The 24,429-nt window shown below is 41.8% G+C and overlaps 1 protein-coding gene across 1 annotated transcript in view; it reads left to right on the forward strand.

Moving 5' to 3' along the window:
• The first annotated feature begins 1,780 nt into the window (after positions 1 to 1,780).
• Positions 1,781 to 24,429, forward strand: part of VWA8 (von Willebrand factor A domain containing 8) — a 745,717-nt gene continuing 723,068 nt past the window's right edge. Inside the window, 2 exon segments of the mRNA XM_029602953.1 lie at positions 1,781 to 2,110; positions 23,314 to 23,391. Of these exon segments, the coding sequence (XP_029458813.1) occupies positions 1,957 to 2,110; positions 23,314 to 23,391 (232 nt within the window). The 5' untranslated portion in view covers positions 1,781 to 1,956.

Here is a 24,429-nt window from a genome sequence, read left to right on the forward strand (position 1 = left end):
CTTGATTGGGCACTGAATGAAAAAAATACTGGCTATGATTAGCTTTAAATCTGCTGGTTGCTAGTTTTATGGAGTGTCCTCTGATTGTAGTGTTGTTTGAAAGGGTTTACCTTTTCCACCCCATTCATGAACTTTATAAATTTCAATCATATCCCCTCTCAGTCTTTTCTTTTCCAAGCTAAAGAGCCCTAATCTGTTTAGCCTTTCCCCATAAGCGTATTTTTCCATCCCCTTTCTCATTTTTGTTGCCCCTGTTTGCACCTTTTCTATGTTGAGATGGGGCAACCAGAACTGCATACAATACTCAATACTTGCACCTTGGAGGTAAACAGAGGCATTATGATATTCTCAGTTTTACTCTCTAGTCCTTTCCAAATAATTCCTAACATTTTATTTGTCTTTTTGACTGCCACTGCACATTGAACCAAAGATTTCAAGGTATTATCCACAAGAACTTTGAGGTCCTTTTTCTGGCTGGTGACTTTTAACATGGAATCCAGTATCGTGAACCTGTAGTTGGGATTATTTTTTCCTACATGCATTACTTTACATTTGTCTACATTAAATTGCATCTGCCATTTAGAAGTCCATTCTCCAAGTCTCACAATATTCTTCTACAATTCTTCACAACCTGCCGCTATTTAATGACTTGAAACAATTTTGTGTGATCTGCAAATCTGGTCACATCATGCGTCATTCCTTTCATCAGATCATTTATGAATATACTAAATAGAACAGATACCAATACAGACCCTGGGGCACTCTACTAACAACCTTACTCCATTTGGAAAACTGACCATTTAGTCCTACCCTCTGTTTCCTGTTTTTTATCCATTTACCAATCCACAATAAGATGCTGCCTCTGATCCCATGACTTCCCAATTTCCTGAAGAGTCATGAGGTTCTTTGTCAAATACCTTTTGAAAATCCAAACACACTATATTAATTGTTCACCTTTGTCACAATTCTTACATAGCATCATAATAAAATACAATACAGCAATAACAAAATATAAAATATATCCCTAACGAATATATATCAATAAATACAAGCCATACATAGCAATTTTAGAATCCTAGGCTAGTCTGTTCCTCTGTCTAGAGAGGAGTAAGCCACTGGTCCATCTACTAAGCTAATCTCCCATCCTACTAAAACTCCATCTCCTGCCCCCCCCCAAAAAAAACCTCTTTTTATCCCGAGAGCATTAAAAAAAAAAAAAAAAAAAAGACTACTTGCTTCTGAAGGGGCTCTGAAAGGGTTACGGTTGGCTGATCTGTGCCGACCTAATATTGAGGTAAATCAGGCAATACGTTCTGATTTCAACATAAAGATTCCTATTTGTATTAATGCCGGCGTGTGAATGTTTGTTGTACAGGCAATACATTAATCTACTCTGCTTCGAGTGTGTCTGCTACCAACATAGACGAAGCACAACTTGTTGACGCCACGTATCCACGGGGAAGCCTAGTATGATCTATTTATATATATATATATATATATATATATATATATATATATATATATATATATATATATATATATATATATATATATATATATATAACCTATGTATCCCGTATAATTTGACTGCACTTTGGAGAAGAAAAACGTTAAGAATAAACATAATGAACCTAAACAAGGGAGCTTGGGAATCACAGCTAACGGCTCTGGCGACCCCCCCCCCCCCCCCCAAAAAAAAAGAAAGCGACTGGTAGGAAGTTTAGCGAAAGTATGACATCTTTATTAAATCCTCGAGAGAACGGGGGGTCGCCTCAGATTAAGCGCGGCCGAAGCACTCCGTAGTCTCTCCTACACGGCAGGAACGGAGCCGCGGGCGGAAGAGGTTTCCGCCCGGACAGTGTGCAGCAGCGGATCTTCCCCCATCCCGGCAGCTGCCGGCGTCCTGTGTACCCCGCACGCACGGTGGTGGCCACCAGCGCCGCTTCGACCTTTGTCATGCAGTCGTTACTGGTGCTGGCGGGTGCCGGGGTCCCAAGCGCGGCGCCCCGGCGGCTTAGGAGTCTTTTGCGGCAGCTGGTGCTGAGGCCGGCCGGGCTGTACCGTGGCCGCGACCCTGCGCGGGAGGTCAGGCTGCAGTGCACAGCCGCAGGTAACCACGTTCTCCGCCCCGGAGAACTCCATAAAAACCGGATAAGAGTGGGAGGCGGGAAACCGGCCTGTCTCCTACTCAAAGAGCGGCCTACAGGGGTTAGCGGAGCAGCATGGCCCAACCTGGCTCTTCTGACACAACCGAAATAATGTTTCTTATTGCTATATGTATAAAATACTTCCATTTTCTAGATATGGAAGCTCAAAAGTGGTTGGCGATCATAACTGCATGTTTTTGTTAAGTTGTAACAGTTTCCTTACTGATCCTATGCTTAATGTTTGGGTTCATCTAGTATACTTGGGTTATAGTCTTTACCCTCTCCTGCCAGTCCTTGCTGAGGCCGAATTATGAGATAGGTACAAGCTAAGCAGATACATTTATACAAAGATTTAAAGTTGAGGTTCAGAAGGTATTTGCAGAGCTAGTCTGGTGGTACTGCAATGTGGAGGGATCTGGGCATACCTGGGAACTTCTGACTTCCAGTCACCCTGAGATTACATGGATTTAGAGGGAGGGGGAACAACTGCCCAGTGGGACTGGATGCTCAAATTTGCTCTCATAAACACTCTCTTACATGTTCACACTTACTTTCACTGCTCATTCTCTCACATGTCCATTTACACCTTTACTTCTGCCATTCTCCCACCAACACACACACACACGTCTCTCCCTCTTCCATACACACTTGCCCACTCACTTTCACATGCATGCTCACTTGCACTCAGCACTGTCCTACTCACCTACTTCCTACACAAATACACACTCACTCACTCACAGACATGCTCATTCATTCTCTCCCCCCCCCTTTCAAAACATACTAGCAACAGCAGTCTCTAACTTGGGCTCCTGGAGCAACAGCAGCCTCTTCCTTCTCCTCCTGTGCTGTGGAAGTGGACGCTGCCTGTTTCTTACTCCTTGTATGATGCACGGGCAGGAAATCACAATGTCAATTGGCCAAGGCAAACAGGATGGGGTGGGCAAGTGGCTGGATACAAGAAACAGGCTGTGCAGGAGCAGGTGGTGTTACGAGGAAGCAAAGTTAAGAGTTAAAAAGGTCCAGAGATGGTAGAAATCACTGAGTTCCTCCTTTTTCAGCCGCACAACATCAATGACGTTCCTTTCTTCTTTCTGGGCCCAAGCAGATTGGTTTTGCTGCAGCACCCGAAGATTTCTGGTATTGGCCCGGATACCAGGTAATTCTTTTAGAATTCCGGAGTCTCTGGGCCAAATCCGGAGAGTTCCCAGGTATGGATCTGGGTTCCATTCCTAGCTGAAATGATCCTCGCTGTGGGTCTATAGAGGATGCTTTGTAGACGTGCAGCATTCGCTTAACTACTGGGAGAGGGAATTTGTTGCCAGAGGATGTGGTTAGTGCAGTTAGTGTAGCTGGGTTCAAAAAAGGTTTGGATAAGTTCTTGGAAGAGAAGTCCATTAACTGCTATTAATCAAGTTTACTTAGGGAATAGCCACTGCTATTGATTGCATCGGTGCATCAGTAGCATGGGATCTTCTAGGTGTTTGGGTAATTGCCAGGTTCTTGTGGCCTGGTTTGGCCTCTGTTGGAAACAGGATGCTGGGCTTGATGGACCCTTGGTCTGACCCAGCATGGCAATTTCTTATGTTCTTATGTTTTGATTTTCATCCATTCTGAGATTGTCAGGAATAGTGGAAAGGAGGTGGGGCAGCAGGGGAGGAGGAAAATACACAAACTTTCTGCTTTCTCTGTCATACACATACAACCATTCTACCCTTTCTTCTTACTCCCCTTCAGTTTCACTCACTCATCCTTCTTCCTTCCCAGTCAATCACCTCCTCACTCTTCTCACCTTCCCTTTCCTCAGTCATTCACCCCTCCTTTCTCTCTGTCACTTGCCCCCTTCCCTTTCAGTCACTCACCCCACCCCTTCCCTCTCAGTCACTCGCCCCGCCCATCCACTCATCCCTTCCCTTTCAGTCACTCACCCTCCTCCACCTCTGCTACTGGGTGGGATGGGATCCCCCAGTGGCAACTGGTAGGGCCGGTGCTAGCATTTTTGCTGTCCTGTGTGAACAATTACTGTGTTACCCCTCTTCTGGTTCCCAGTAACTAAAACACAGGAGAAACTGTCAATCTCACAGGACCCCCTTCCCCACCGAAAAAAGCCATGCTCCCTCCAGCAATCTAAATTTTAAAATTTGACATTGAGGTTCAGGGGAGTGTCAAATTGGGCAGGAGTCTTCCACTAACTTTTATGTAAAAATGGTGCTGGTAGCCTCTTAGCTGACACTATTTTGTTGTATAGAAATGCATGCTCTGCTATGGTGCCTCCTAGTAAACCCTTATGGTATTGGGCCTACTATAACATGTTGGGTGTAGGTTTGGCCCTTAGAAAGTCTTGAGTAAACTAAATGATGATATAGTAAACTTCCTATAGTAAAATAGTATTAACTGCCAGTACTCAAACAGGAACAACCCTATCTATGAAAAGGCAACACTGCAAATATTGCACCAGGACTTAAAACACCAATATATGTCTTATGGGAAAAACAGAACAAACCAGGCTACTATAAATCCCTACACAGAAACTGCAAGCCAGCAGAATACCCCACCTCAGTTAAACATACAGAACACAGACTCTTCCTCTCCAAATACAGAATAAAGAGACCAAAAAGTATAAATAGAAACATATTGTTACGTGCCCCGCCCGCGGACGTCACGCGCACGGGACTGCTCACCTCTGGGCCCCCGTGCCAAGTTCCAGCGCTGCCTCCCTCGCGGTCCTAGCTTGCTCAGCGAGGCCGCAGCGTCCTGCGGTAATGACCGCTGGGCCTCCTGCGACGTGCTAGGCCTGGCGCCATCAGCCTGCCTAACCACGCCCCCAGGCGCATGCGTGTGTGGACCAGCCACGCTGAAGTAGGAACCAGGGCGGGGCCTGGCTCTGCGGCGCGCCCTGATTGAACCCCCGATATAAGGAAGTGATTGCCTTCACTTCCTTGCCTTGGCAATCGGGTCGTCTTGTTCCTGAGATTGTCGCTGCATGTTCCTGCTTGCTTGTTCCTAGTCTGTTCCAGGATCCTTCATTCCAGTTCTGTTCCTGTTGTTCCTGATCCCTAGTCCTGCTTGTTCCTGCTTGTTCATCTGTTCGTCTCCCCGGTCTTACCTTGGACTGCCTTCTGGTAAAGTCCTCAGCTTGTTCCTGACCTGCCTGCCTGCCACCTGCCAAAGACCTCAGCTTGTTCCTGACCTGCCTGCCTGCTGCCTGCCAAAGACCTCTGCTTGTTCTAGACCATTGGACCTCTGGCTCTTGACCCTTGCTTCGTTGACCACTCTTCGGACTGATACCTGGACTTGACCTTGCTTGCCTGACCATGTCTTAGTTCCTGGCTCTGTTCCTCGCTTTGTCTTCACCATCCCTGTTCTGGTTCTCTCTGCTGCCTCCTTTCTTCAGTCTTGAACCCTACAGCGCTCCCCCAATTCCTGTGGGCACATTGGACTTCCATTCTATTGGAGACCCTGCGAGGCCCACCTAAGTCCAAGCGGCCCGGGTCCCTACGGGCTCCTCCCGGGGGACATCGGGCTTCCAGTGGTGAAGCTCGACACTGCCTCTGTCTCCCTCAGTTCTCCGCTCCCTGGGGCAGTCCCTATGCTGTCCCAGGACAAGGGTTCCACCCCGGAGCACAACACATATAGACAGAAACGGAACTGGAAACTGCAACAAATCAGATTCTGAATGTATTGTAGCAATGGAGAAACAAACATCATCAGTCCTCATAAATAATCAAACAATAAAATCAAGGAATATAAATCAATCCTATTTATAAAACCATACTAATAAAAAAAAAAGTCTCCAACAAGCTAAGGAACAGACTAACATCTAATAATTAAGAGCTCATACAAAATTTAAAAATTTTTCCAAACAGCAATACATTATTTCAAAATGGCAGACACAGATGCCCAATAATTAAAATTAATAAGGATGGAAAATTCACTGCACTACATACCTGAAAACTTCATTTCCAGTCACCCTGAGCATGTTATGGATTAGTGTGGCAGTACAAAATTTCTGCGCACACACAGAGGCAGGCTCACTCACACACATATACCCCCCAGTCAGATTCCCATTCACTCACTCTCTCACACACACACCCAGGTCAGGTCCCATTCTCACACACACAGAATCAGGTTCCCATTCATACACCATACCTAGTCAGATTCCCATTCTCTCACACTCGCGCACACACACACACACACACACACACTCTCTCTCTCTCTCTCTCTCACACACACACACAGGTTCCCATTCACACCCCCCTTCCCATTCACTCACTCTCACACATGTTCCCATTCACTCACTCTCTCTCACACACACACACACACCTAGGCAGGTTCCCAGTCACACACACACACTCAGACCCAGGCAGGTTCCCATTCACTCACTCTCTCACACACACACCCAGTCAGGTTCTCATTTACTCGTTCGTTCATTCGTTGACACACACATTCCACTGAGAGCAGACAGGGGAGTTCATTCTGCTGCTTCTCTTTGTGTGCCAGCTCCTTTGCTAGTTAAATCTCACGGGGCTAGCACTTCCTCTGTGCTGATCTCGTGCATCGCGTGTTCAGCATAGAGTAGTGCTAGCTGCACGTGGTTTGAATACCGAACGCTGGCACAGAGGAGCAGGAGAATGAGCTCCCTGCTTGCGGTCCTTCTCTTTGTTTTGGCTGCTGGTCCATCAGTGGCCTCCTGGCCCTCTTCCTCTTCTTGGCTGTTGTCACCCCCTCCAGGTGTGTACATCCGGTAGTGCCAGGCCTGACCACAGGCCTCTTCCACTTCTTCCGCTGGGTGGGATGGGATCCGCTGGTGGCTGCAGGGTCTTTTCTTGGCTGGGGAGGACGGGATCTCCTGCCCCCCCCGGGTGCCCACTACAGCATGGCGCTTGGCTCCCCTCCACCCTCTTAGTGTGCCACTGACACCCGGAGTTTTCGGATGTTGGCTCAGAGACCCGGCAATTCCTGCAGAATTCCGGAGACTCTGGGCCAAATCCGGAGAGTTCCAGGTCTGGGAGAGAGGAGTTGTAGTCATTGCACAGTGAGAATACCTGCAACTGGATTTAGGGCTGTGATTGGCCAGTTAAAGTCACAATCACCCTGCAGATCCAAAAAATAGATCTATTTCTTGTTGCTCACTTTCAGGGATAAGCCATGGCTTTCCCAAGTCTACCTGGGTAACAATTGTTTATGGACTTTTCCTCCAAGAATTGGTCCAGATCTCTCTTAAACCTGGCAGTGCTAGCTACTTTGACCACATCACTAATAACAGAATCCAGAGCTTGGTTGTGCACTGAGTGAAAAATGCTTTCTAAGATTTGTTTTAAATCTGATGGTGGTTAGTTTCATTGTGTGTCCCCTTGTTTTAGAATTTGAAAGGATAAATAACCATTACGTGCTCCACCCCACTCATGATTTTATAGATCTCTATCATATCCCCTCTGTTTTCTTTTTTCCAAGTTGAAGAGCTCTAACCTGCTTAGCCTTCCTTCATAAGGGAACTGTTCCATCCACTTTATCATTTTTATTGTGCTCTGGATCTTTTCTAGTTCTGCTGTGTGTTTTTTGAGATGGGACGGAACAGAACTGCACACAACACCCAAGGTGCAGGCGCACCATGGATGTATATAGAAGCATTACAATCTGCTGTGGGTTTATTTGCCATTTCTTTCCAAATAATTCTATTGTTCTAGTTGCTTTTTTGACCACTGCTGCACTCTGAGCTTTCAATGTATTGCCCATAATAACTCAAAGATCCTTTTCCTGGATGTAAAACCCACCATATTATATTTATATTTAGGATTTTTCCCTATGTGCATAACTTTGCACTTGTCCACATTAAAATTCATCTGCCATGTAGAGACTGTCAAGGTCATTCTGCAGTTCCTTACAGTTTTTGTGTTTCATCAATTTGTGTGGTCTGCAGATTTGACCATCTCACTTATATTCCCCAAGACCCTCCTCACAATCTGCTGCTGTTTTAACAACTTTGAGTAATTGTATCATCTGTGAATGTGATCACCTTCAGTGCTCCTTTTTCCAGATCATTTATTAGTAAGTTAAACAGGTTGCAGTAGAGATCGCTGGGTTACTCTATTATTGACATTTTATTTGGAAAACTGACCATTTAGTCCCTTTTAATCAGTCTCTAGTCCACAATAGGACATCACCTCCTGTCTCATAACTTTTTAATTTCTACGGAGTCTCTCATGGGGGACTTTGTCAAATGCCTTTTGAAAATCCAAATACACTATGTTACCTGGCTCACCTTTAACCACATGTTTATTTACACATTCAAAATATCTATCAGATTGGTAAGACAAGACTTCTCATTTCTGTTGACTGTTCCCCATTAAGCCATGTTTATTTATATGGCCATTAATTTTGTTTCTAAGAATAGCCTATACCAACATCTGGCTCACTAGTCTATGTTTTCCCGGATTGTCTCTGGAGCCCTTTTGATTGACTCTTTTTAACAAAATTCAAACAAGCTCAACAATGAAGAAAAATAGCTGGTACAGAACAAAGTAAAAAATAAAAATCAAACTTTAACACATTAGAAAAATGACCATCAATTAGACCACTACAGGAGGGGGAATAAAATAAAGGAAAAAGATTATGAAGACAAGACAAGGATAAATTCAACATTTCTAGGATTCAGAAACTCCTTGTGGTAACCCGACCTCTTGGGAGGTCCTATTCTAAGTAAAGCTCGACAACTGTGCAGGATCAGAAAAAGTGTATTTGGGAGGTTGGTGAGGAAAGTGCGATTGTACTTTTGCTGGGGAAGTAGTTTACCATCCTCCATGGGAGAGAGCTGAGCCCCTGACATCATCATCTTTGGGTGCCCCCCAAAGATGTGACATCATCTTTGGGTGCCCCCCAATCGATGTGACATCGATTTCACCTAATATAGAAAATCCACATCACAAACTGAGTAGAGGATGCCCTTAAATGGGAACTACTCCTGTGCTGGTTCCTGTAGTGCTTTTGCCAACACCACAGGGTTTGAAGGTCGGGGAGGAATCTGCCGATTCTCTTAACATCTCCTTATGGGATATTTGGCAAGTAGTATTTCAAACTCAGAGCACCTTGGTTCGAACTGTGACCCAACTTTGTGATTTTTCTGCAGGAGTTTCATCTGAATTTACTGAATTTGAGTGTTGTTTGGTCACACAGTCTAATAATTTGAAAGAACAAGTCGCAGTGCTGCATCTCTCACAGGCTTCCAGTATTAAGGACAGTTTGTGTTTGCACATTAGGTTGGAGTCCCTAGAAAATGTTATGCATGCTAAGAACTTAAGGCTCTTAAATTTTCCCCAAAACCAGGCTTTTGTCTCCTGAATTGTTCAAGAAATATATATGAGGTCTTACAGATTACTAGAGGTAAACTAATTTCCCTTTCTAAATGTTATTACCTGCCATATTTAAAGCTACGCCAGTTAATAACGAAGGGGAAGCAGAATTATTTTTCTTTAGAATAGTGATTTTTCTGGTTTCTTACAGTTGTCTTACGACATTATTTCAACAAGAACATCTTTGCTTATACTTTTTCTTCTTGAATCAGATAAAAATCTGATTATATGTCTGTACTTTAAATATAAACTAGAGTTATTTTGAGGGCAAGTGCTACAAATTTTTCCTGATGTTTCAAAACCTACACAAGTGAAGAGGAAGTTTTTTTTCTTCAAATGTACTGGATATTGGGAGCATGTTTTACCTGAAGTTTCCATGTTAAATGTTTGATAACACATCATGTTAACAAATTTGTTTTTGATGAACCCTCTCACTTGGAGAGCTTTTTGTTAGATAAAACTCCTGATCAGGAATTGAGGTCAATTATTTAGTGAATATTGGGCAGTTATAATTCTTCACCTGCTCCCCTTGAAGTGGTCTTGAAAGGAATTACAGACAGTTAACTTTTCTTTTAGTTGTTTTGGATTCATATGGTGGTAGTTGCTTTTTTTTTTCTCTTTATTTTTGATTTATGTAATAATCAATCCATATACCAATTTAACCAATTTTTCAGTTTTAGCCATTACCATTCCCTTCCTGCTGAGACTGTTCATTAGTTATTTTAGAAGAGCATCAACTGAAGATAGCAGTTTATCCATCTTAGGGGTTAACGACTTTATTAGTCATGCAATGGCAGACCACAGAGTCTCTAATGTAATGATTGAAGGTCTCATCAATACAGACGCCACTGGATTGGGAGCAGCCCCAGAAGATCTTCCTGGTATAACACTTGATAAACCCTCTCCATCACGGACAGGAGATCCCACTGGGTCCCTCCCCAAGGAAACTCCAGACCCAGGGTGTACAGAGTCCTCAGCTTCCACTGGAGAACGAGTCCTAGAATCAGGGGTTAGAGACGCAGTGGTCTCCCCTAGAGCAACATTCAAGTTGCCAAGCTCAGTCACCCCCACCTCAGTACCTTGTTGTGTGACGTCAAAATTCTCAAGAGTGGGCTGGCTTGGAGTAGTTTTCTGGTTTGGATGGAAGGACTTTTGTAGCTCCCTTCCTTTTCTTGCCCATCCTTGTTGAGAAAATGCAGGAGAGAACTGCTGTGACTTGGAGTTTAGGGGCACGCCCCTTTGGTGTGCCCCTGGGAGCTCTGGATTTATCAGCAGCTCATCCAGATGATGTGTGTGTTTTTTCTATCATTTTTTTTTTAGTTGCATTATTTTATTTAAAAAAAAAAAAAATATAACCCACTGGTAGGACCCGCCCTCAACTTTTCCCCTTTATTAAAATAATCACCACCTGGCCCACCCGAGCCCCTCAGGACTCACCAAAAAGTTCCTGGTGGTCTAGCGGAGGCCCAGGAACAACCTCCCGCTCCCAAGCCCGGCAGCTGCCGTTATTCAAAATTGTGCCGGCCGCCCTTTGCTCCTACCTTGTGACAGGGGCTGCCGGTGCCATTGGGCAACTTCTGAAACACGATAGGGGCGAAGGGCTGGCTGATGCCATTTTGAAAAGGGAGGGAGCCAAGGGCTGCAGTCTCTTTGGGAGACCTTTTAGCAGATGGGAGGGGGAGCCGGGGGACCTTGTTCAATTTTGCATACCTTTGGGAGAGAGGGGAGCCGTGGCCATCACCACGTGGCTACAGTTTTTCTTTTTTTTTGGGGGGGGGGGGGGGGGGGGGGGCGGCCTTTTCAGGTGGTGGTGGCCCCTTGAGGTTGGGGCCCCATCGCCTTAATGGGCCCCTTGGTGCGTTCTTTTGCCCTGCGGTATTGGGCCCCGAGACAAAAGAACTCGCCATTGAGCCGCAATATTTTTTTTTGGGGGGGGGGGAGGCCCCACTGTTGTGGTGACACCCCCTCCATGAGAGCGGGACCTTTCCCGTGAACAAACATTGCGGCTTGGTGATTTACACTGTTTAACGTGCGCTGGAACACTAACACGGCTTGATGCATCTCCCAGTAAACTTGACACCATCAGCGACGGGACTGAACTTGAAGTAAATCGAACAGGACTAGGAATACAGCACATCTCAGTAAAATCAACACAGGATGAATCAGATAAGAAGAGAAACATCTCAGCCCAGCAATAGGTTATAGCAGCATTTCAAAGCGCTCGTATAAATACAAACAGCTGCTCCATGCTTTTGAGATTCGCACTGTTGTGCAGGTTTCTGTTTTTCCTCTCATCGGCTACTGTAATGGGCTGTATTTGGGCCTTCCTGATGCTACAATTCAGCCACTGCATTTGCTTCTGGATGCAGCTGCGTGTTTGATGTCTGGTCACAGACGTTCTGAACATGTTACACCGACGCATATACAGCTACATTGGTTACCATTGCAACCACGTACTGAATATAAATTTGGACTAATGATGTTCAAACTCATTAGTTTGGGATCCTATCCATGGATTAATGCGCTTTTGAAATTGTCTCGGCCTTCACGTCATTTAACACCGTCACGACGAGGCTTTCTGGATGTTCCATCTCTAAAAAAGTGCTTGCTTATGCCTTACAGGGGAATCTGCTTTCACTATCGCAACTCCAGTTCTAAGGAGTTCTTTTTCTATGGAACTAAGACTTTGTGTTTATTTAAAGACATTCAGAGGTCTGTTAAGCTTTTTTTTAAACAGGAAGTTTTTTTTTATTACTGAATGGGGTTAGGTTTAGTATTTAAAGCTCCCTCACTGTTACAGGATTGTTCATAAGCTACCTTTCTTATGTTTTTGTGTGTTTGTTTTTCATTATAGATTTGGATTTTATGAATGTTATTTTGTACATCACCTAGGCCTTTATTGTGTTAGGCAAGCAATACATTTTTGTAAATGTAAATAACACATTAGGTTGCTGCAGGACATTTAAGGCAGCCCATAAGGTGCCAAGCAGTTTATAGCACTCCCTCCTGCCCTCCTCTCTCTTAAGGCCCTTACTAAGTGCCTTCAAATGCTCTCCCTCTTGCTTTCTTCTCCCTGTGACCACTTTACCACCCCTTCCTTCTTGCCCCCCACCATGGCCATACTACTTTCTCAGTGCGTTTTTTTCCCCCTCACTGTTAAGCAAGCAGAACAGCCAGAGCATTCGTTGCAGTGGCCAGAAATGCTTCTCGGGGTCATCCCACTGCTTTCTGCTGCCTCTGGTCATGTGGAGCAGCGCCTTTTTAAGGGGCTGGTGGCAATGTGCTTCCTCTCCCTCTCTCAGTGCAGCTTCCGACTCCTTGTGGTGGCAATCAGCTGTCTTCCCCATCTCCTTTCTGCACAGTTTGCGCTTCTTGAGGCTGCAGTCTTCCTCTCCTTAGCATGGGTTTAGATAGCAGAGATGTTTCAGCAGTTGCGCTTTGGTTGCCTCTCTTCTGGCAGACTCCCTGTGATGGTGTCACGGACCTCAGGTTGGGAATCACTGATGTAAATATTTTTAAACATTGCATGCAAAGTTTTTTTTACTCTTGTCTTTCTTTACAAACAAGTTCATGTAACATGGTGGCTCATCTTGCCATATAAAAAGGGCAATGCCCCAGTATCCTAGTAACAGTATTGGGCAGCATTCTTTCCTTGACCTGCACTCTCTTGAGACCTAGGACTACTGTTTTTTCAAACTTTTGTTTTCTTATTATTTTTTTTTTTTATAATATGAAAGTTACAAAATAATTAAACGGGGAAAAAAGAGCAAGCTACATGCAAATTTAACAAACTGCCAGCAAAAGCAAACTTATACTCAAAAAATAAAGACAGAAGCTTTGAAATGAATTGCACAACTTGACCCTCAGAGGAGATGGAAAAGGTATTGCGCCATATTTCTTTAAAAACTCTGGAAGTTAGTGCAGTTTCCAAAAAAAAAAAAAAAAAATGTAATTAACATTTTTTAAGTTATACAAGATTTAACTCGATATTTCAAAACAAAATTTAGCTCCCAGTTTATAAATCCCTGAACTCAAAGCAAGAAAACTCTTCCTGACACCTCTGAATCTCCTGACCCTAAAACGTTTTAGCAATATTGCAAAAGAGTAAGCGCATGACCAGGATTTTATTGAAATCATCTTCTAAGACATAACTGCAAAGTGCCTGAATTAGCATTTTCATAAAATGACCTTCTTCCTCCAGCTCCTGTGATAGAGTTTGAATCTAAATATTTATAGCCTTTGTTATTGGTGGTAGAGTTTCTCTCCAGAGTTTTGAACACTGCACTAGAGATGTTTAAAACCATCCCATACCTGAAATACTATTATGCTGAGGAAAGTTTACAACTCAGATGTTCTTTTAATGAATGGTATTCTGAATAGTTTCAGTCCTTCTGGTGATAGTCTGGCAGTGTTATCTTTTGCACATTTTTGTTGGGACTTGATGGAGGGAGTGTAATCCTAAAAGCCAATCAAGAAATGCATTAACTTGTTTTATTGGACTAAATTACCATTTTGTTATTTTTGGTTTGTAACTCTATATTGACAGGAATTTCACAAACTTCCTTGATTTCTGATTCTTCTATCGAGAGCTTTTTCAACAAATTTCATGTCCCCTAGAAGTAGGAACCCTAAGAGCAGCCTCAAGAGTTCCAGGCACAAACGAAGTGGCCTCCCTCATAGAAAGGGCCTTAGAAGGGGGGAGAAACTGGTAATCCCCGACTCTGCAGGACACTCCTAAGGCTTTTCTTGCATTATCACTTGAGAACCACAGGTGTAGATAAGCCCATTTATTTATTTATACATGTTTCATTGATCGCATATCTTTCAATTGTAGTCTAAGTGATGTACAATGAAGCAAAAATGCAATAAAAAATGTTCCAAATGCAGATAACTAATATATCAATAAAATGAGTAAAATGGATAATAACTAATTATACATTATTTGATTAAGATCAAACAATTCATACATCGTTAAACTAAAACAGAATAAAATCAATTAAAAAATTAAAAAGATACACAAAAAATAAAATAAGCCTAACATAATCACAATCTTCTACAATAATTAATCCCAATAAATCATTAAATACTAAAATAAATAAACCCATACTAAATAGAAAAGGATAACCCCCTCCAAAAAAAAAAAAAAATAACTGGATGGAAAAGCTTGCATGAAAAGAATACTCTTTAAGGTTTTTCTAAATTCCAGATACATTTTCTCCAAATATAGATCCAAAGGAAGAGAATTCCAAAGGCTAGGAGCAAGATAAGAAAAGCTGACATCTCTAGTACTCTCTAACCTAATTTCTCTAGGAGAAGGTAAAATAAGCAATTCTTGATGAGAAGAGCACAATAAATAACTTGGTTTGCAAGGAATGATCAGACTATGAAGGTACGATGGAGTTTTCCAGTGCAGAGTTTTGAAGGTTAGACATCCTATTTTAAATTGTGTTCTAAGTGATATGGGAACCAGTGTAGTTCATATAGTAAAGGAGTTTCGTGATCATATTTCTTTTTCCAAAAATTAGTTTGGCTGCAGTATTCTGTACCATTTGTAATCTCCTCACTTGAACTGATGTCAAACCTTGAAAAAAGGTGTTACAGTAATCCGATAATGATAAAAGAAGATGGTGAGTTAAGGTCTTAAGGTCTGATGAGTCAAGAAAAGGCTTAAGATGAATGAACTGCAAAAAGAAGTAAGAACTCTGTAAGAAATGTGATTAAAGAAAGAAAGAGTTGAGTCAATGTGAATGCCCAAAGTAGTAATGACATTTCTAATTTGAATAGGATTACCAGACATAATGGGGGATGGAAACTGAATTGAATTTTGTCTTCTAGAGAACCACATAACTTCAGGTTTATCAGAATTGGCTTTAAGTTTGGAAGAAATTAGTCAATTAGCCTCATCACTCAAACAATTGTTGAATTTGGTAAGGGAAATAATGGTCTCAAGATCACAGCTAGCTAAAATCTGAATGTCATCAGCATAGATATACCCAGAGAAACCGAGAATTTGAATGAAGGTGGCCAAAGGTGTTAGAAAAATATTGAATAGAATAGGAGAAAGTACAGAACCCTGAAGTACACCTTAGCTAGGAAAACTGGCAATAGAGGTTATAGAATATGATCTGGAAGTCAAGAAAGATTTAAACCAATTGAGAGATTGACTTCAAATACAATGTTGTGAAGGCAGTCAAGTAATAACTGGTGATCAACAATTATCAAATGCGGAGCTCATGTCTAGACAAACCAGTAAAACTATGTTTCCCTTATCCAACTGTAGGCTAATCCCAGCTGTGTGGGTTGTTTCAGTACTGTGGCCTTTCCTATAACCTGATTGTTAAGAGTGCAACACAACAATTGCATCCAAAAATTTAGATAATTGAGAGTGTACTACCTTCTTGATGGTCTTGGACAAAGCAGGCAAGTTAGAGATTGGTCAATAATTCTCAGGAAGATCTGGTTCTGGGTATTATTTCTTTAAGAGAGGCTTAACTGTTGTGGTTTTCAATTCTTGAGGTAAGACTCTGAACTCCAGACTAGAAGATCCAATATCAGCTAAGAAAGGAAGTAGACCTGGATCATGGTTCCTGATGAAAGCATCTTTTTTTGTTGAAGCTTCTGTGGCCCCATCATGATGGTCAGGGCTCTGATCAGTTCTCCTGGCCCAATGACGTTGGCCAATGACGTTGTTAGTCATTCCTTGACATGTCCTCAGTTGGGAAAGATTTCGGCACTTGCTTTTGCTTGGGCATGATACCAAGCTACCATAAAAAACAGATAAGCGAACAGAGAGAGAGAAATGCAGTTAGCTGCTGGCATCCCTTTGGTCCCCCTAGAATTAATTTTTATGTTTATGGAATAGAAACGTCACAGAATCACTGTTCACTTTCATTGTAACAGTTTGCTGAATGAGCTTACTGCCCATATGGAACTGTTGTCATACTTCAGATGTGTACTTTGTTGGAGATGAAGCTTAAAGCAATAATGCTAGCAAAAACATGTTTTACAAAAGATCACTGACAGTTAAAACAAACAAAATCATTAAATTCCCCATCATATTCTGACTTTTAATCCCCCAAAAAACTGGTAGTGTTTGCAATGCTTCCGTACTGCTACTGTACAAGTCACGTTAGGATAAACTTTTAATGCTGTGCACTGATTTTATAACGTGCGCATGTTATAAAATCAGCTACGTGCATGTGCGCCAGGGTGCTAACTTGCATGCTCAAGGGGGGTATTTTGTTAAAAATGTGCAATGACGCGATCAGGCCTTTGCCTATCCCCCTAACTAACCTTCTTCCCTTTTCTCCTCTCCACCCCGATCCCTAAACCCACCCTAATTAACCTATTTTTTTTTTGTTGTGGAACTTACTTCATCTGTAGATCTGAAGTGAGTTCTGCACATTGGCCAGCCGGCCCACCCCTTTTTAATAGCCTGGCACATCCGCGCGTACTGGGGGATACGTGCATGGCCGGGTCATTTTGAAAATGCTCTCAGCACAAGCGTGGCCTGGCTGTGCGCGTATCTCCCGGGATTTGCGCATACCAGGCTTTTAAAATCCCCCTGTTTGTGAATAGGAGATAGGGACACACATGGAATGCATCTATTGCATGACTTCCAGGCCATGTTTGCTCTGTTTTCTACAGAGGAGATGTGATATTTATTTATTTATTTATTTATTTAGGGTTTTTATATACCGACATTCTCGATATAAAATATCAAATCAGGTGATATTGCGGTGGAACCATGGGCTCAAGGGACATACAGCCTAGAAAATTACCGTTCAATCTGTATCTTTCTTGCTCATGACGATATCAGACTGGGGAAACAACACAAATTCCGAATGAGTCATTTTCACCGAGCTATGATCGAAAACCTAAATAAGTAATTTTAAGCACTGAACAGAAATGATGTGGAAGTCCTATAGCAGAGACATGTATTTAACCTAAGCCTTCCTTTTTCATTGTGACTTTTTAGTGTTGATATGCTTTGAATTTTCTGAAAGGTCATCCTGTTTAATCACACTCCCTCCCCCTTTAGGGAAGATAGGTAAACAGCAGTGGGGCTGTGCTGATCCCCTATAGACATCAGAGTGGAACATGTAAAATGTGAACATTTCTTGGAGATCTGAAAAGTGAATTCAGGTGTGAAGGGTACCCTGATCCCTTACTACTTATGTTTCCCTTGCTTAACTCTATGGGGAACTTTGGCAATGTTAGACCAACCCTATATCTTTTTTGAGATGTGGTGACCAGAGCTGCACACAATACTCAAGACGAGGTTGCACCATAATGCCTCTGTATCGCTCCATGGTACGACCTCATCTTGAGTAATGTATGCAGATCTGGTCACCACATCTCAAAAAAGATACAGAATTAGAAAAGGTACAGAGAAGGGCGACCAAAATGACAAAGGGGGGGGGGTTGGAACAAATCCTCTATGAAGAAAGGCCAAAAAGGTTAGGACTCTTCAGTTTGGAGAAGAGATGACTGAAGGGAGATATGATAGAGGTCTATACAATAATGAGTAAGCGTGAATCAGTTGTTTATTATTTTGAAAAGTACAAAGACCAGGGGACACAAAGAAGTTACTAGGTAATACATTTAAAACTAATTAGAGAAAATATTGTTTCATTCAATGTATAATTAAGCTCTAGAATTTGTCAGAGGATGTGGTGAAAGCTGTTAGTGTAGCTGTATTTAAAAAAGGTTTGGACAAGTTCCTGGAGGAAAAGTCCATTAACCATTATTAAGGTGGAATTGCAGAAATCCACTGCCTATTCTTGGGATAAGCAGCTTAGAATCTATCTACTGCTTGAGATTCTGCCAAGTACTTGTGACCTGGAATGACCACTGTTGGAAACAGGATGCTGGGCTTGATAGACCTTTGTTCTGCCCCAGTATGGCATGTTCTTATGTTCTTAATCCTAAGGTTTTCCCTTGTCTAGAGTGCTGGGATTGGTCAAGCTCCGTCTGCAAAACCTGGTTGAGCATGTTTAGTGATGTGGTGGTGGTTTTGTTTTTTGGGGTGAGAGGAGTAGATATTTCAGTGGACCCTTGTAGGCCCCATAGCCTGCACTGTAGGGTACTATGGACTTTTGCTCTTTCTAGTTCTCTGAGGGCTTTGTTCTTGGAGACAAGAGAGTACTTTTTGAAGAGAGCTTTGTGTTTCTTGACTTGCTTCATCTCAGGAGGAAAGTCACCCTTAGAAAGGAATGGAATAGGGTTCTGATTTGCCCTGCTAAGGTGAATTGTAGTTGCCTGGAAGAGAGAAGTCAGTAAGAAGAGTTTTGTTGTATTATTGTTTTGGGGGAGGACGTTTTACCACCAAATTCCTATCTGCTTTAGGAAGGGGAGGATTTTTGCTTTTCTTGTTACCAGAAAGGAACTTTGATTCAGAGTAGAGACATTTGAGAAAGATCAAGGCACTTAGATTTTTTGTTTTTCTTCTATCAAGACACTGTTGCAGTTCTTTGTGACTTGGGCTTTGATCAAGTTTTTCCCAAGTTTCAGTAATATTTATTATTGCCACTCCGTGTCCAGCTGCCTTCTTTCAAGTGCCTACCAAGACATCAAGGAGTGAGTACGTTTGTGAGATCTATTGAGGAGAATGGGAGAGACTAGGGTCTCCAGCCCCATGAGTCCAGGCTGCAGAGACCTGTCGTTCTCCCCACCCGAAGAACTCTGGCACCCCAGTAGGCAGGAGACTGTTGATGAGGGGAAGAATCAGAAATCCAGGAAGATAGGTTGCTCCGGGGACTGGCCTGTGCCCCTATATTCCAGAATCCACTCAAATAGAGGGGTTACATAAGATGGCTTAGGTTAGATTGTGAAGTCGTGCCAAAACTTCAAGAAGGAGAGGGTTATGTGCCTGAGCATGGCATAGAGCAGCGCATCATCACAAGCCAGCCATTCCAGAGTTACAAATTTTCATGCGTCAGAGGTGGGTTCAGCTCAGCATAAGGAGAACAGGCGAAAGTGCATGCACTGTCTCCTGATGATGAGAGAGGAGTGTGGAAGAAGGCATCCTGCTACCAATGACAGAATGGCAGGAGTCGTTCAGACCTTTTGCCATCCCAGGTGGGAGACTGCAGTCTGCCATCACACCCGGAACACCAAGTGTCAGCCTTCTTCTTTCAAGTCTACTGAAGTACCTGCCAAGACATCAAGGAGTACATTTGTGTGAGCAAGTGAGGAGAACGTGATAGACTGCTTGAAGATCCTCACCCTGTGAACCCGAAGAGGAGGTTACACAGGGAAGAAGATTTTTTAGAGTAGGGAATATGGCTAAAAACTAAGTATCCAAACACCAAATGAGCTAGTGCTGCACTTTAAACAGTTAATGTAAATAACGAGAAGTGCAGGCCAAATTTTGTTGATCCAAAAGTTCATTTAATATGTAATCATATGGCAACTCCACTGTTCTGTGAATTGTACTATTCCAATACAGAGTAGGGGTCCCCCAAAATGGACCCTGTATTTCACCCACTGGCTGCGTCGGGAGGGATAACACCATTAAATCAAGTGTTCTTATCAATATGTGGAAACAAAGTTGCACAGGGACAACACCGTTAAATCAAATGTTCTTTTCAATATGTGGAAACAAAGTTGCAGGAGTGGAAACAAAGTTGCAGAGTGCAACTTTGTTTCCACATATTGATAAGAACACTTGATCTAACGGTGTTGTCCCTCCCGACGCAGCCAGTGGGCGAAATACGGGGTCTGTGTTGGGGGACCCCTACTCTGTATTGGAATAGTACAATTCACAGAACAGTGGAGTTGCCATATGATTACATATTAAATGAACTTTTGGATCAACAAAATGTGGCCTGCACTTATCGTTATTTACATAAAAACTAAGTATAAAATGTAAGCCACTTGTTAGATTAGGACAAGAAAGTAGATGATCAGGAAAAAGTTTAAAAGAGGAAGCAATAGTGACAAGAAATTATTTGCTTTGTATTTTGAAGAATCTTGGAGCTGCCATAAGCATCTTTCTTGTGTGTATTAAATTAGCAGTGGTTTTTTTTTTTTGTTGAAAGTTTGTTTGTGGTGGCAATAAAATGATAGGAGCAAACCTGAAACTTCTGATTGATAAAATAATGATACTAGAGCACTGCAGGTGGGCGCAATGTGGTTTGTGTGCATCTTGAAGAACGCAACCACTTGCCAGTCTAAAGTTCTCCAGCTATTACTTAGATATGTCTGACCAAGCAGTACACTATCCTCTTCTTTTAACTTTCTATAGCATCAGCTGTAAATGCAGTGCTCTACTAGGTTAACGTAAGTAAGCCAACAGAGGGATACAGTGAACAATTTGTACAATTCATAATTACAGCAGAGGAAGACATTTCTAAAAGCTTACAGTCTGATGTGTGGGAGGAGAGGCAGATAGATAAAGCATATCAGAATGGGTAGGGTTTGTGGCAGCGGTGTGATGGTAGTCCATGGCAGACTAGGTGCATTATCAGAGTGCGAGCAATTACCTTTATGGATAATTGAATGGTATAATAACGCACAAGAAAGCGCTATTCTTAATTCATTGCCTCTACTAAAACACATGTAACCTTAATTAAAGATTCACAGTAATTACTTTGCTTTCCAGCTGAGCTTATTCAAAGAGCAAAGTGTCAGTAGAGGTTAAATACAGATCCTCAATACTGGAGCCCTGCCTGAATGCACATTGACTGTCTAATTAATGCAGTAATGATGAATTATCCTTATTCTATACAAATCTGACATTAGCTAAAAACAAATATATCTTTTGGACACTATGAAATTAAAAGGAGGTTTTTTGGTGGAGATGGATGGGGAAAGGGTTGATGGATTTTTCCCCTATCTTGTCCCCTTATCTTTCTTCTGGCTGAGGACTGGAAGGGAAGGTTCCCCTGGCTGGATGCTTCAGTGACCTTTACTACAAGAGGGATCAGCTAGAGAACACATCTATCATCTCTAATCTGCCTGGATCCCACTGGACTCAATATGCGGAGGGTCCGTTTTATTAACTTAAAAATATATACAGCTGTTGGATTTATTATCTGATAGATGTTGAGAATATACCTTAAAAGGGTCTAAATTTGTTAGTGCTATCATTTCAGAGAAACAAGTGACTCTGATGTAATCAAGGTGTAAATGTTTTCAGAAAAATAAAAAGGCATGTCACGTTGAATAAAATTACTGTTTGTTTGTTAATATCGAATAGTCATAAGATAGGAGTGGTAGAGCAGCTGTAGATAGGCAATGCACTGGTATAAGATTTTTAACATTGTCTCTCTTATCATTAGGATAGTTAAAGAGAACCTAAACCTTTGTGGTTAACATCATTCACTGTACAATTTTGGAGCTAGTTGTGTTTTTAGAGTTTATATTCCTAAAGTTTAGTGATTTAAAAATACAGATACTGTTTTTAGATTAAACATTAGAGGAGGTGAGCTCCTCTGAATTTTATGGTGCTGCATTATCACCATTATTTCCTGTTGCTCATTCATTCTGTGAAGCTGTGAATGTATGTAGAATAAATTTACCCTAGTTTTCACAATTAAAAAAAAAAAAAAAAGAGAGTTGCATGAAAAAGAAATTGTGAATTCACCCATTCGTGGATTTTCTAAAATTCATAGTGAATTTCTCCGGTTGTATTGTGGTTTCATATTGCCCTTTCAGAAATTACTCTCATCTGACTGTACTCACATAATGGGTGAGATTTAAGGTTACAAACTGAAATCACTAGTTTTGACCCACCTCTGTTAAAAAAAAAAAAAAAAAAAAAAAAAAAAAAAGGCTTAATTGTTCAGTGTTAGTGAGATTTAGATTAGCAGCATGAAAACAAAGTGTATTTTGAGTGATGAAAGTATGTACATCTCTTTTATAGTTGGTTAGCTTCACTGAACCTGGGATTAAAATCCATACAGTTCTAGAATAAGAGATTTTAGAAATATAAAGTTCACCACAAAGGTTTAGAAGCATTGTAAGGACCTCTTGGAGTTAAGAGTGTAAAGGGATCTCCTTGATGGAAAATATTCCTAATAGATTGAATTTTCATCCTCTCCCTTCATCTGAGCTTCTGGCCTTTGTTCTGAACAAGTCTAGAAATTTATTTATTTATTTTTATTTATTTATTTAAAGATTTTATATACCGACATTCATCAATGATATCACATCGGTTCGCAGCGTAACATAAACCAGTGCCTGGGGTGGCGCTTTACATAGAACAAGTTTATAAAGAACAAGTTTAACATAATACAAATATAACATGTTAACAAGAGGGGAAATTGAAAGAAGGGGGAGATATAAAGTTAAACATGGAATAAAATAACATATTAACAAGCGATAAAATGAAAAGGAGGGGGAGGTAAGAAATGAGAAATAAGTTAAATTATTGTTATTATAGTAATAAGAAGTGTAAGAATATACAATATGTACAATAAATGGAATAACATAAGATATAGCAATTGTGCCGAAAACGGGTGACGGGGAGGAGAGGGGAGGGGGGAAATGGAATAGGCAGAGGGGTAGGTAACACGTTAGAGAGAGAGGGGAGGAAATGGTTGCTAGATGTTAATACTTTGTTTTTTGAAGCTTCCCTAATTTCACATAAATGTTATTCTGTTTTGAGTTTGTGATTATGTTGTTTTTATTATTTGTGTATTTTTTTATTGCTCCCTACCCTGAACTGTTTGGAGGGGCGAGTAAGAAATACTTTAAAATACATAAATAAATAAAATACTGGTTTCTTTCTCTGCTCTTTGTTTGTGATCTCTCCTGAGACAAACACTACATTTACAGTAGGACACAGGATATAATAGTATTCTCTTTTTTTGCAGGTGAAACTGTTAAAATTGGGGATGTCTCGTTTAAGCTAAAAGCACCTAGGAATCCCGAACTTGTGCCTGTGAACTACAGTAAGAAACCAGATTTATCTGTTTTCTGTTTTTGTTTATTGTTGTTGTTATTCATTCCTCATAGAAATGTAGCATTTTTTACAGACTGATTTTCTGATATATGATTCAAGCATATACTTTGAAACTTACAGTTTTGTATTTGAGACTCCTGTCTGATTAGGCAGGGATAGAACTAGCATTGATAGAGGCAAGTGTAGCATAGTGGGGTTCACAGCCCATGCATTAAAGCTTTGAAGACTGCCAGCTCACTACCTCCTTCCTGGATTTGGAGACCTTATGCTTGGTGCTGTCAGATGATCCCATCACCTCCCACTTCTCACATCGCTGGTGCTATGTCAACATCATAATTGTAAAAGAGGAGGAGGCGAAGAGGAAGATTTGGCCATCCTTGCCTATTTGCAGATAAGGAGATTCCCAAAATCTGCTTCCATAGGAGAGGTAGGAAATAATCACTGGGCTTTTATAGGGGAGAGGGGTTGTGGACAGGTTGGACTTCATATAACAGTAGGGAGGAAGGGTCCACAAAATTATGTTGTACTGGGGCATACCAGTTTGAAGTTGCGTCACTGCCTTGAACTGATGCACTTGGGACGCAGGGAGCATAAAGTTCACCACGAAGGGAGTATACACCTGCAGGAGTGACTTCTGTTGATTTAGGAGCAGTGCTGAAAGATTCACTATTGGAGGTGACTTCTCTAACTCTCAGCCAGCATGGGGACTTGTGTTACCCAGTCAGTTTTCCTGGGAAGAAGAGGGGAAATAGCCAACAGAAGGATGTCTAGCAACTTCTCTTGGAATCTGTCCTGATTCGCTTACTTCCTGAGCATTCTGGGATTTGTTGTCCTGCCTTCTGTGTTTATAAAAGTAGGACTGCAAACCTCATTGCGCTTGCTTATCTATTTATTTGTTTTCTGCCGTTTAGATACTTCAATGCGGATTACATTCAGGTGCTGTAGGTATTCTCTGATCCCTGAGGACTCACAATCTAAGTTTATACCTTAGATGTTAATATTTAAAATGCTGAATTCAGAGGCAGCG

This window comes from Rhinatrema bivittatum, chromosome 5 (genome assembly GCF_901001135.1).
Source record: "Rhinatrema bivittatum chromosome 5, aRhiBiv1.1, whole genome shotgun sequence".
Lineage (NCBI taxonomy): Eukaryota > Metazoa > Chordata > Amphibia > Gymnophiona > Rhinatrematidae > Rhinatrema > Rhinatrema bivittatum.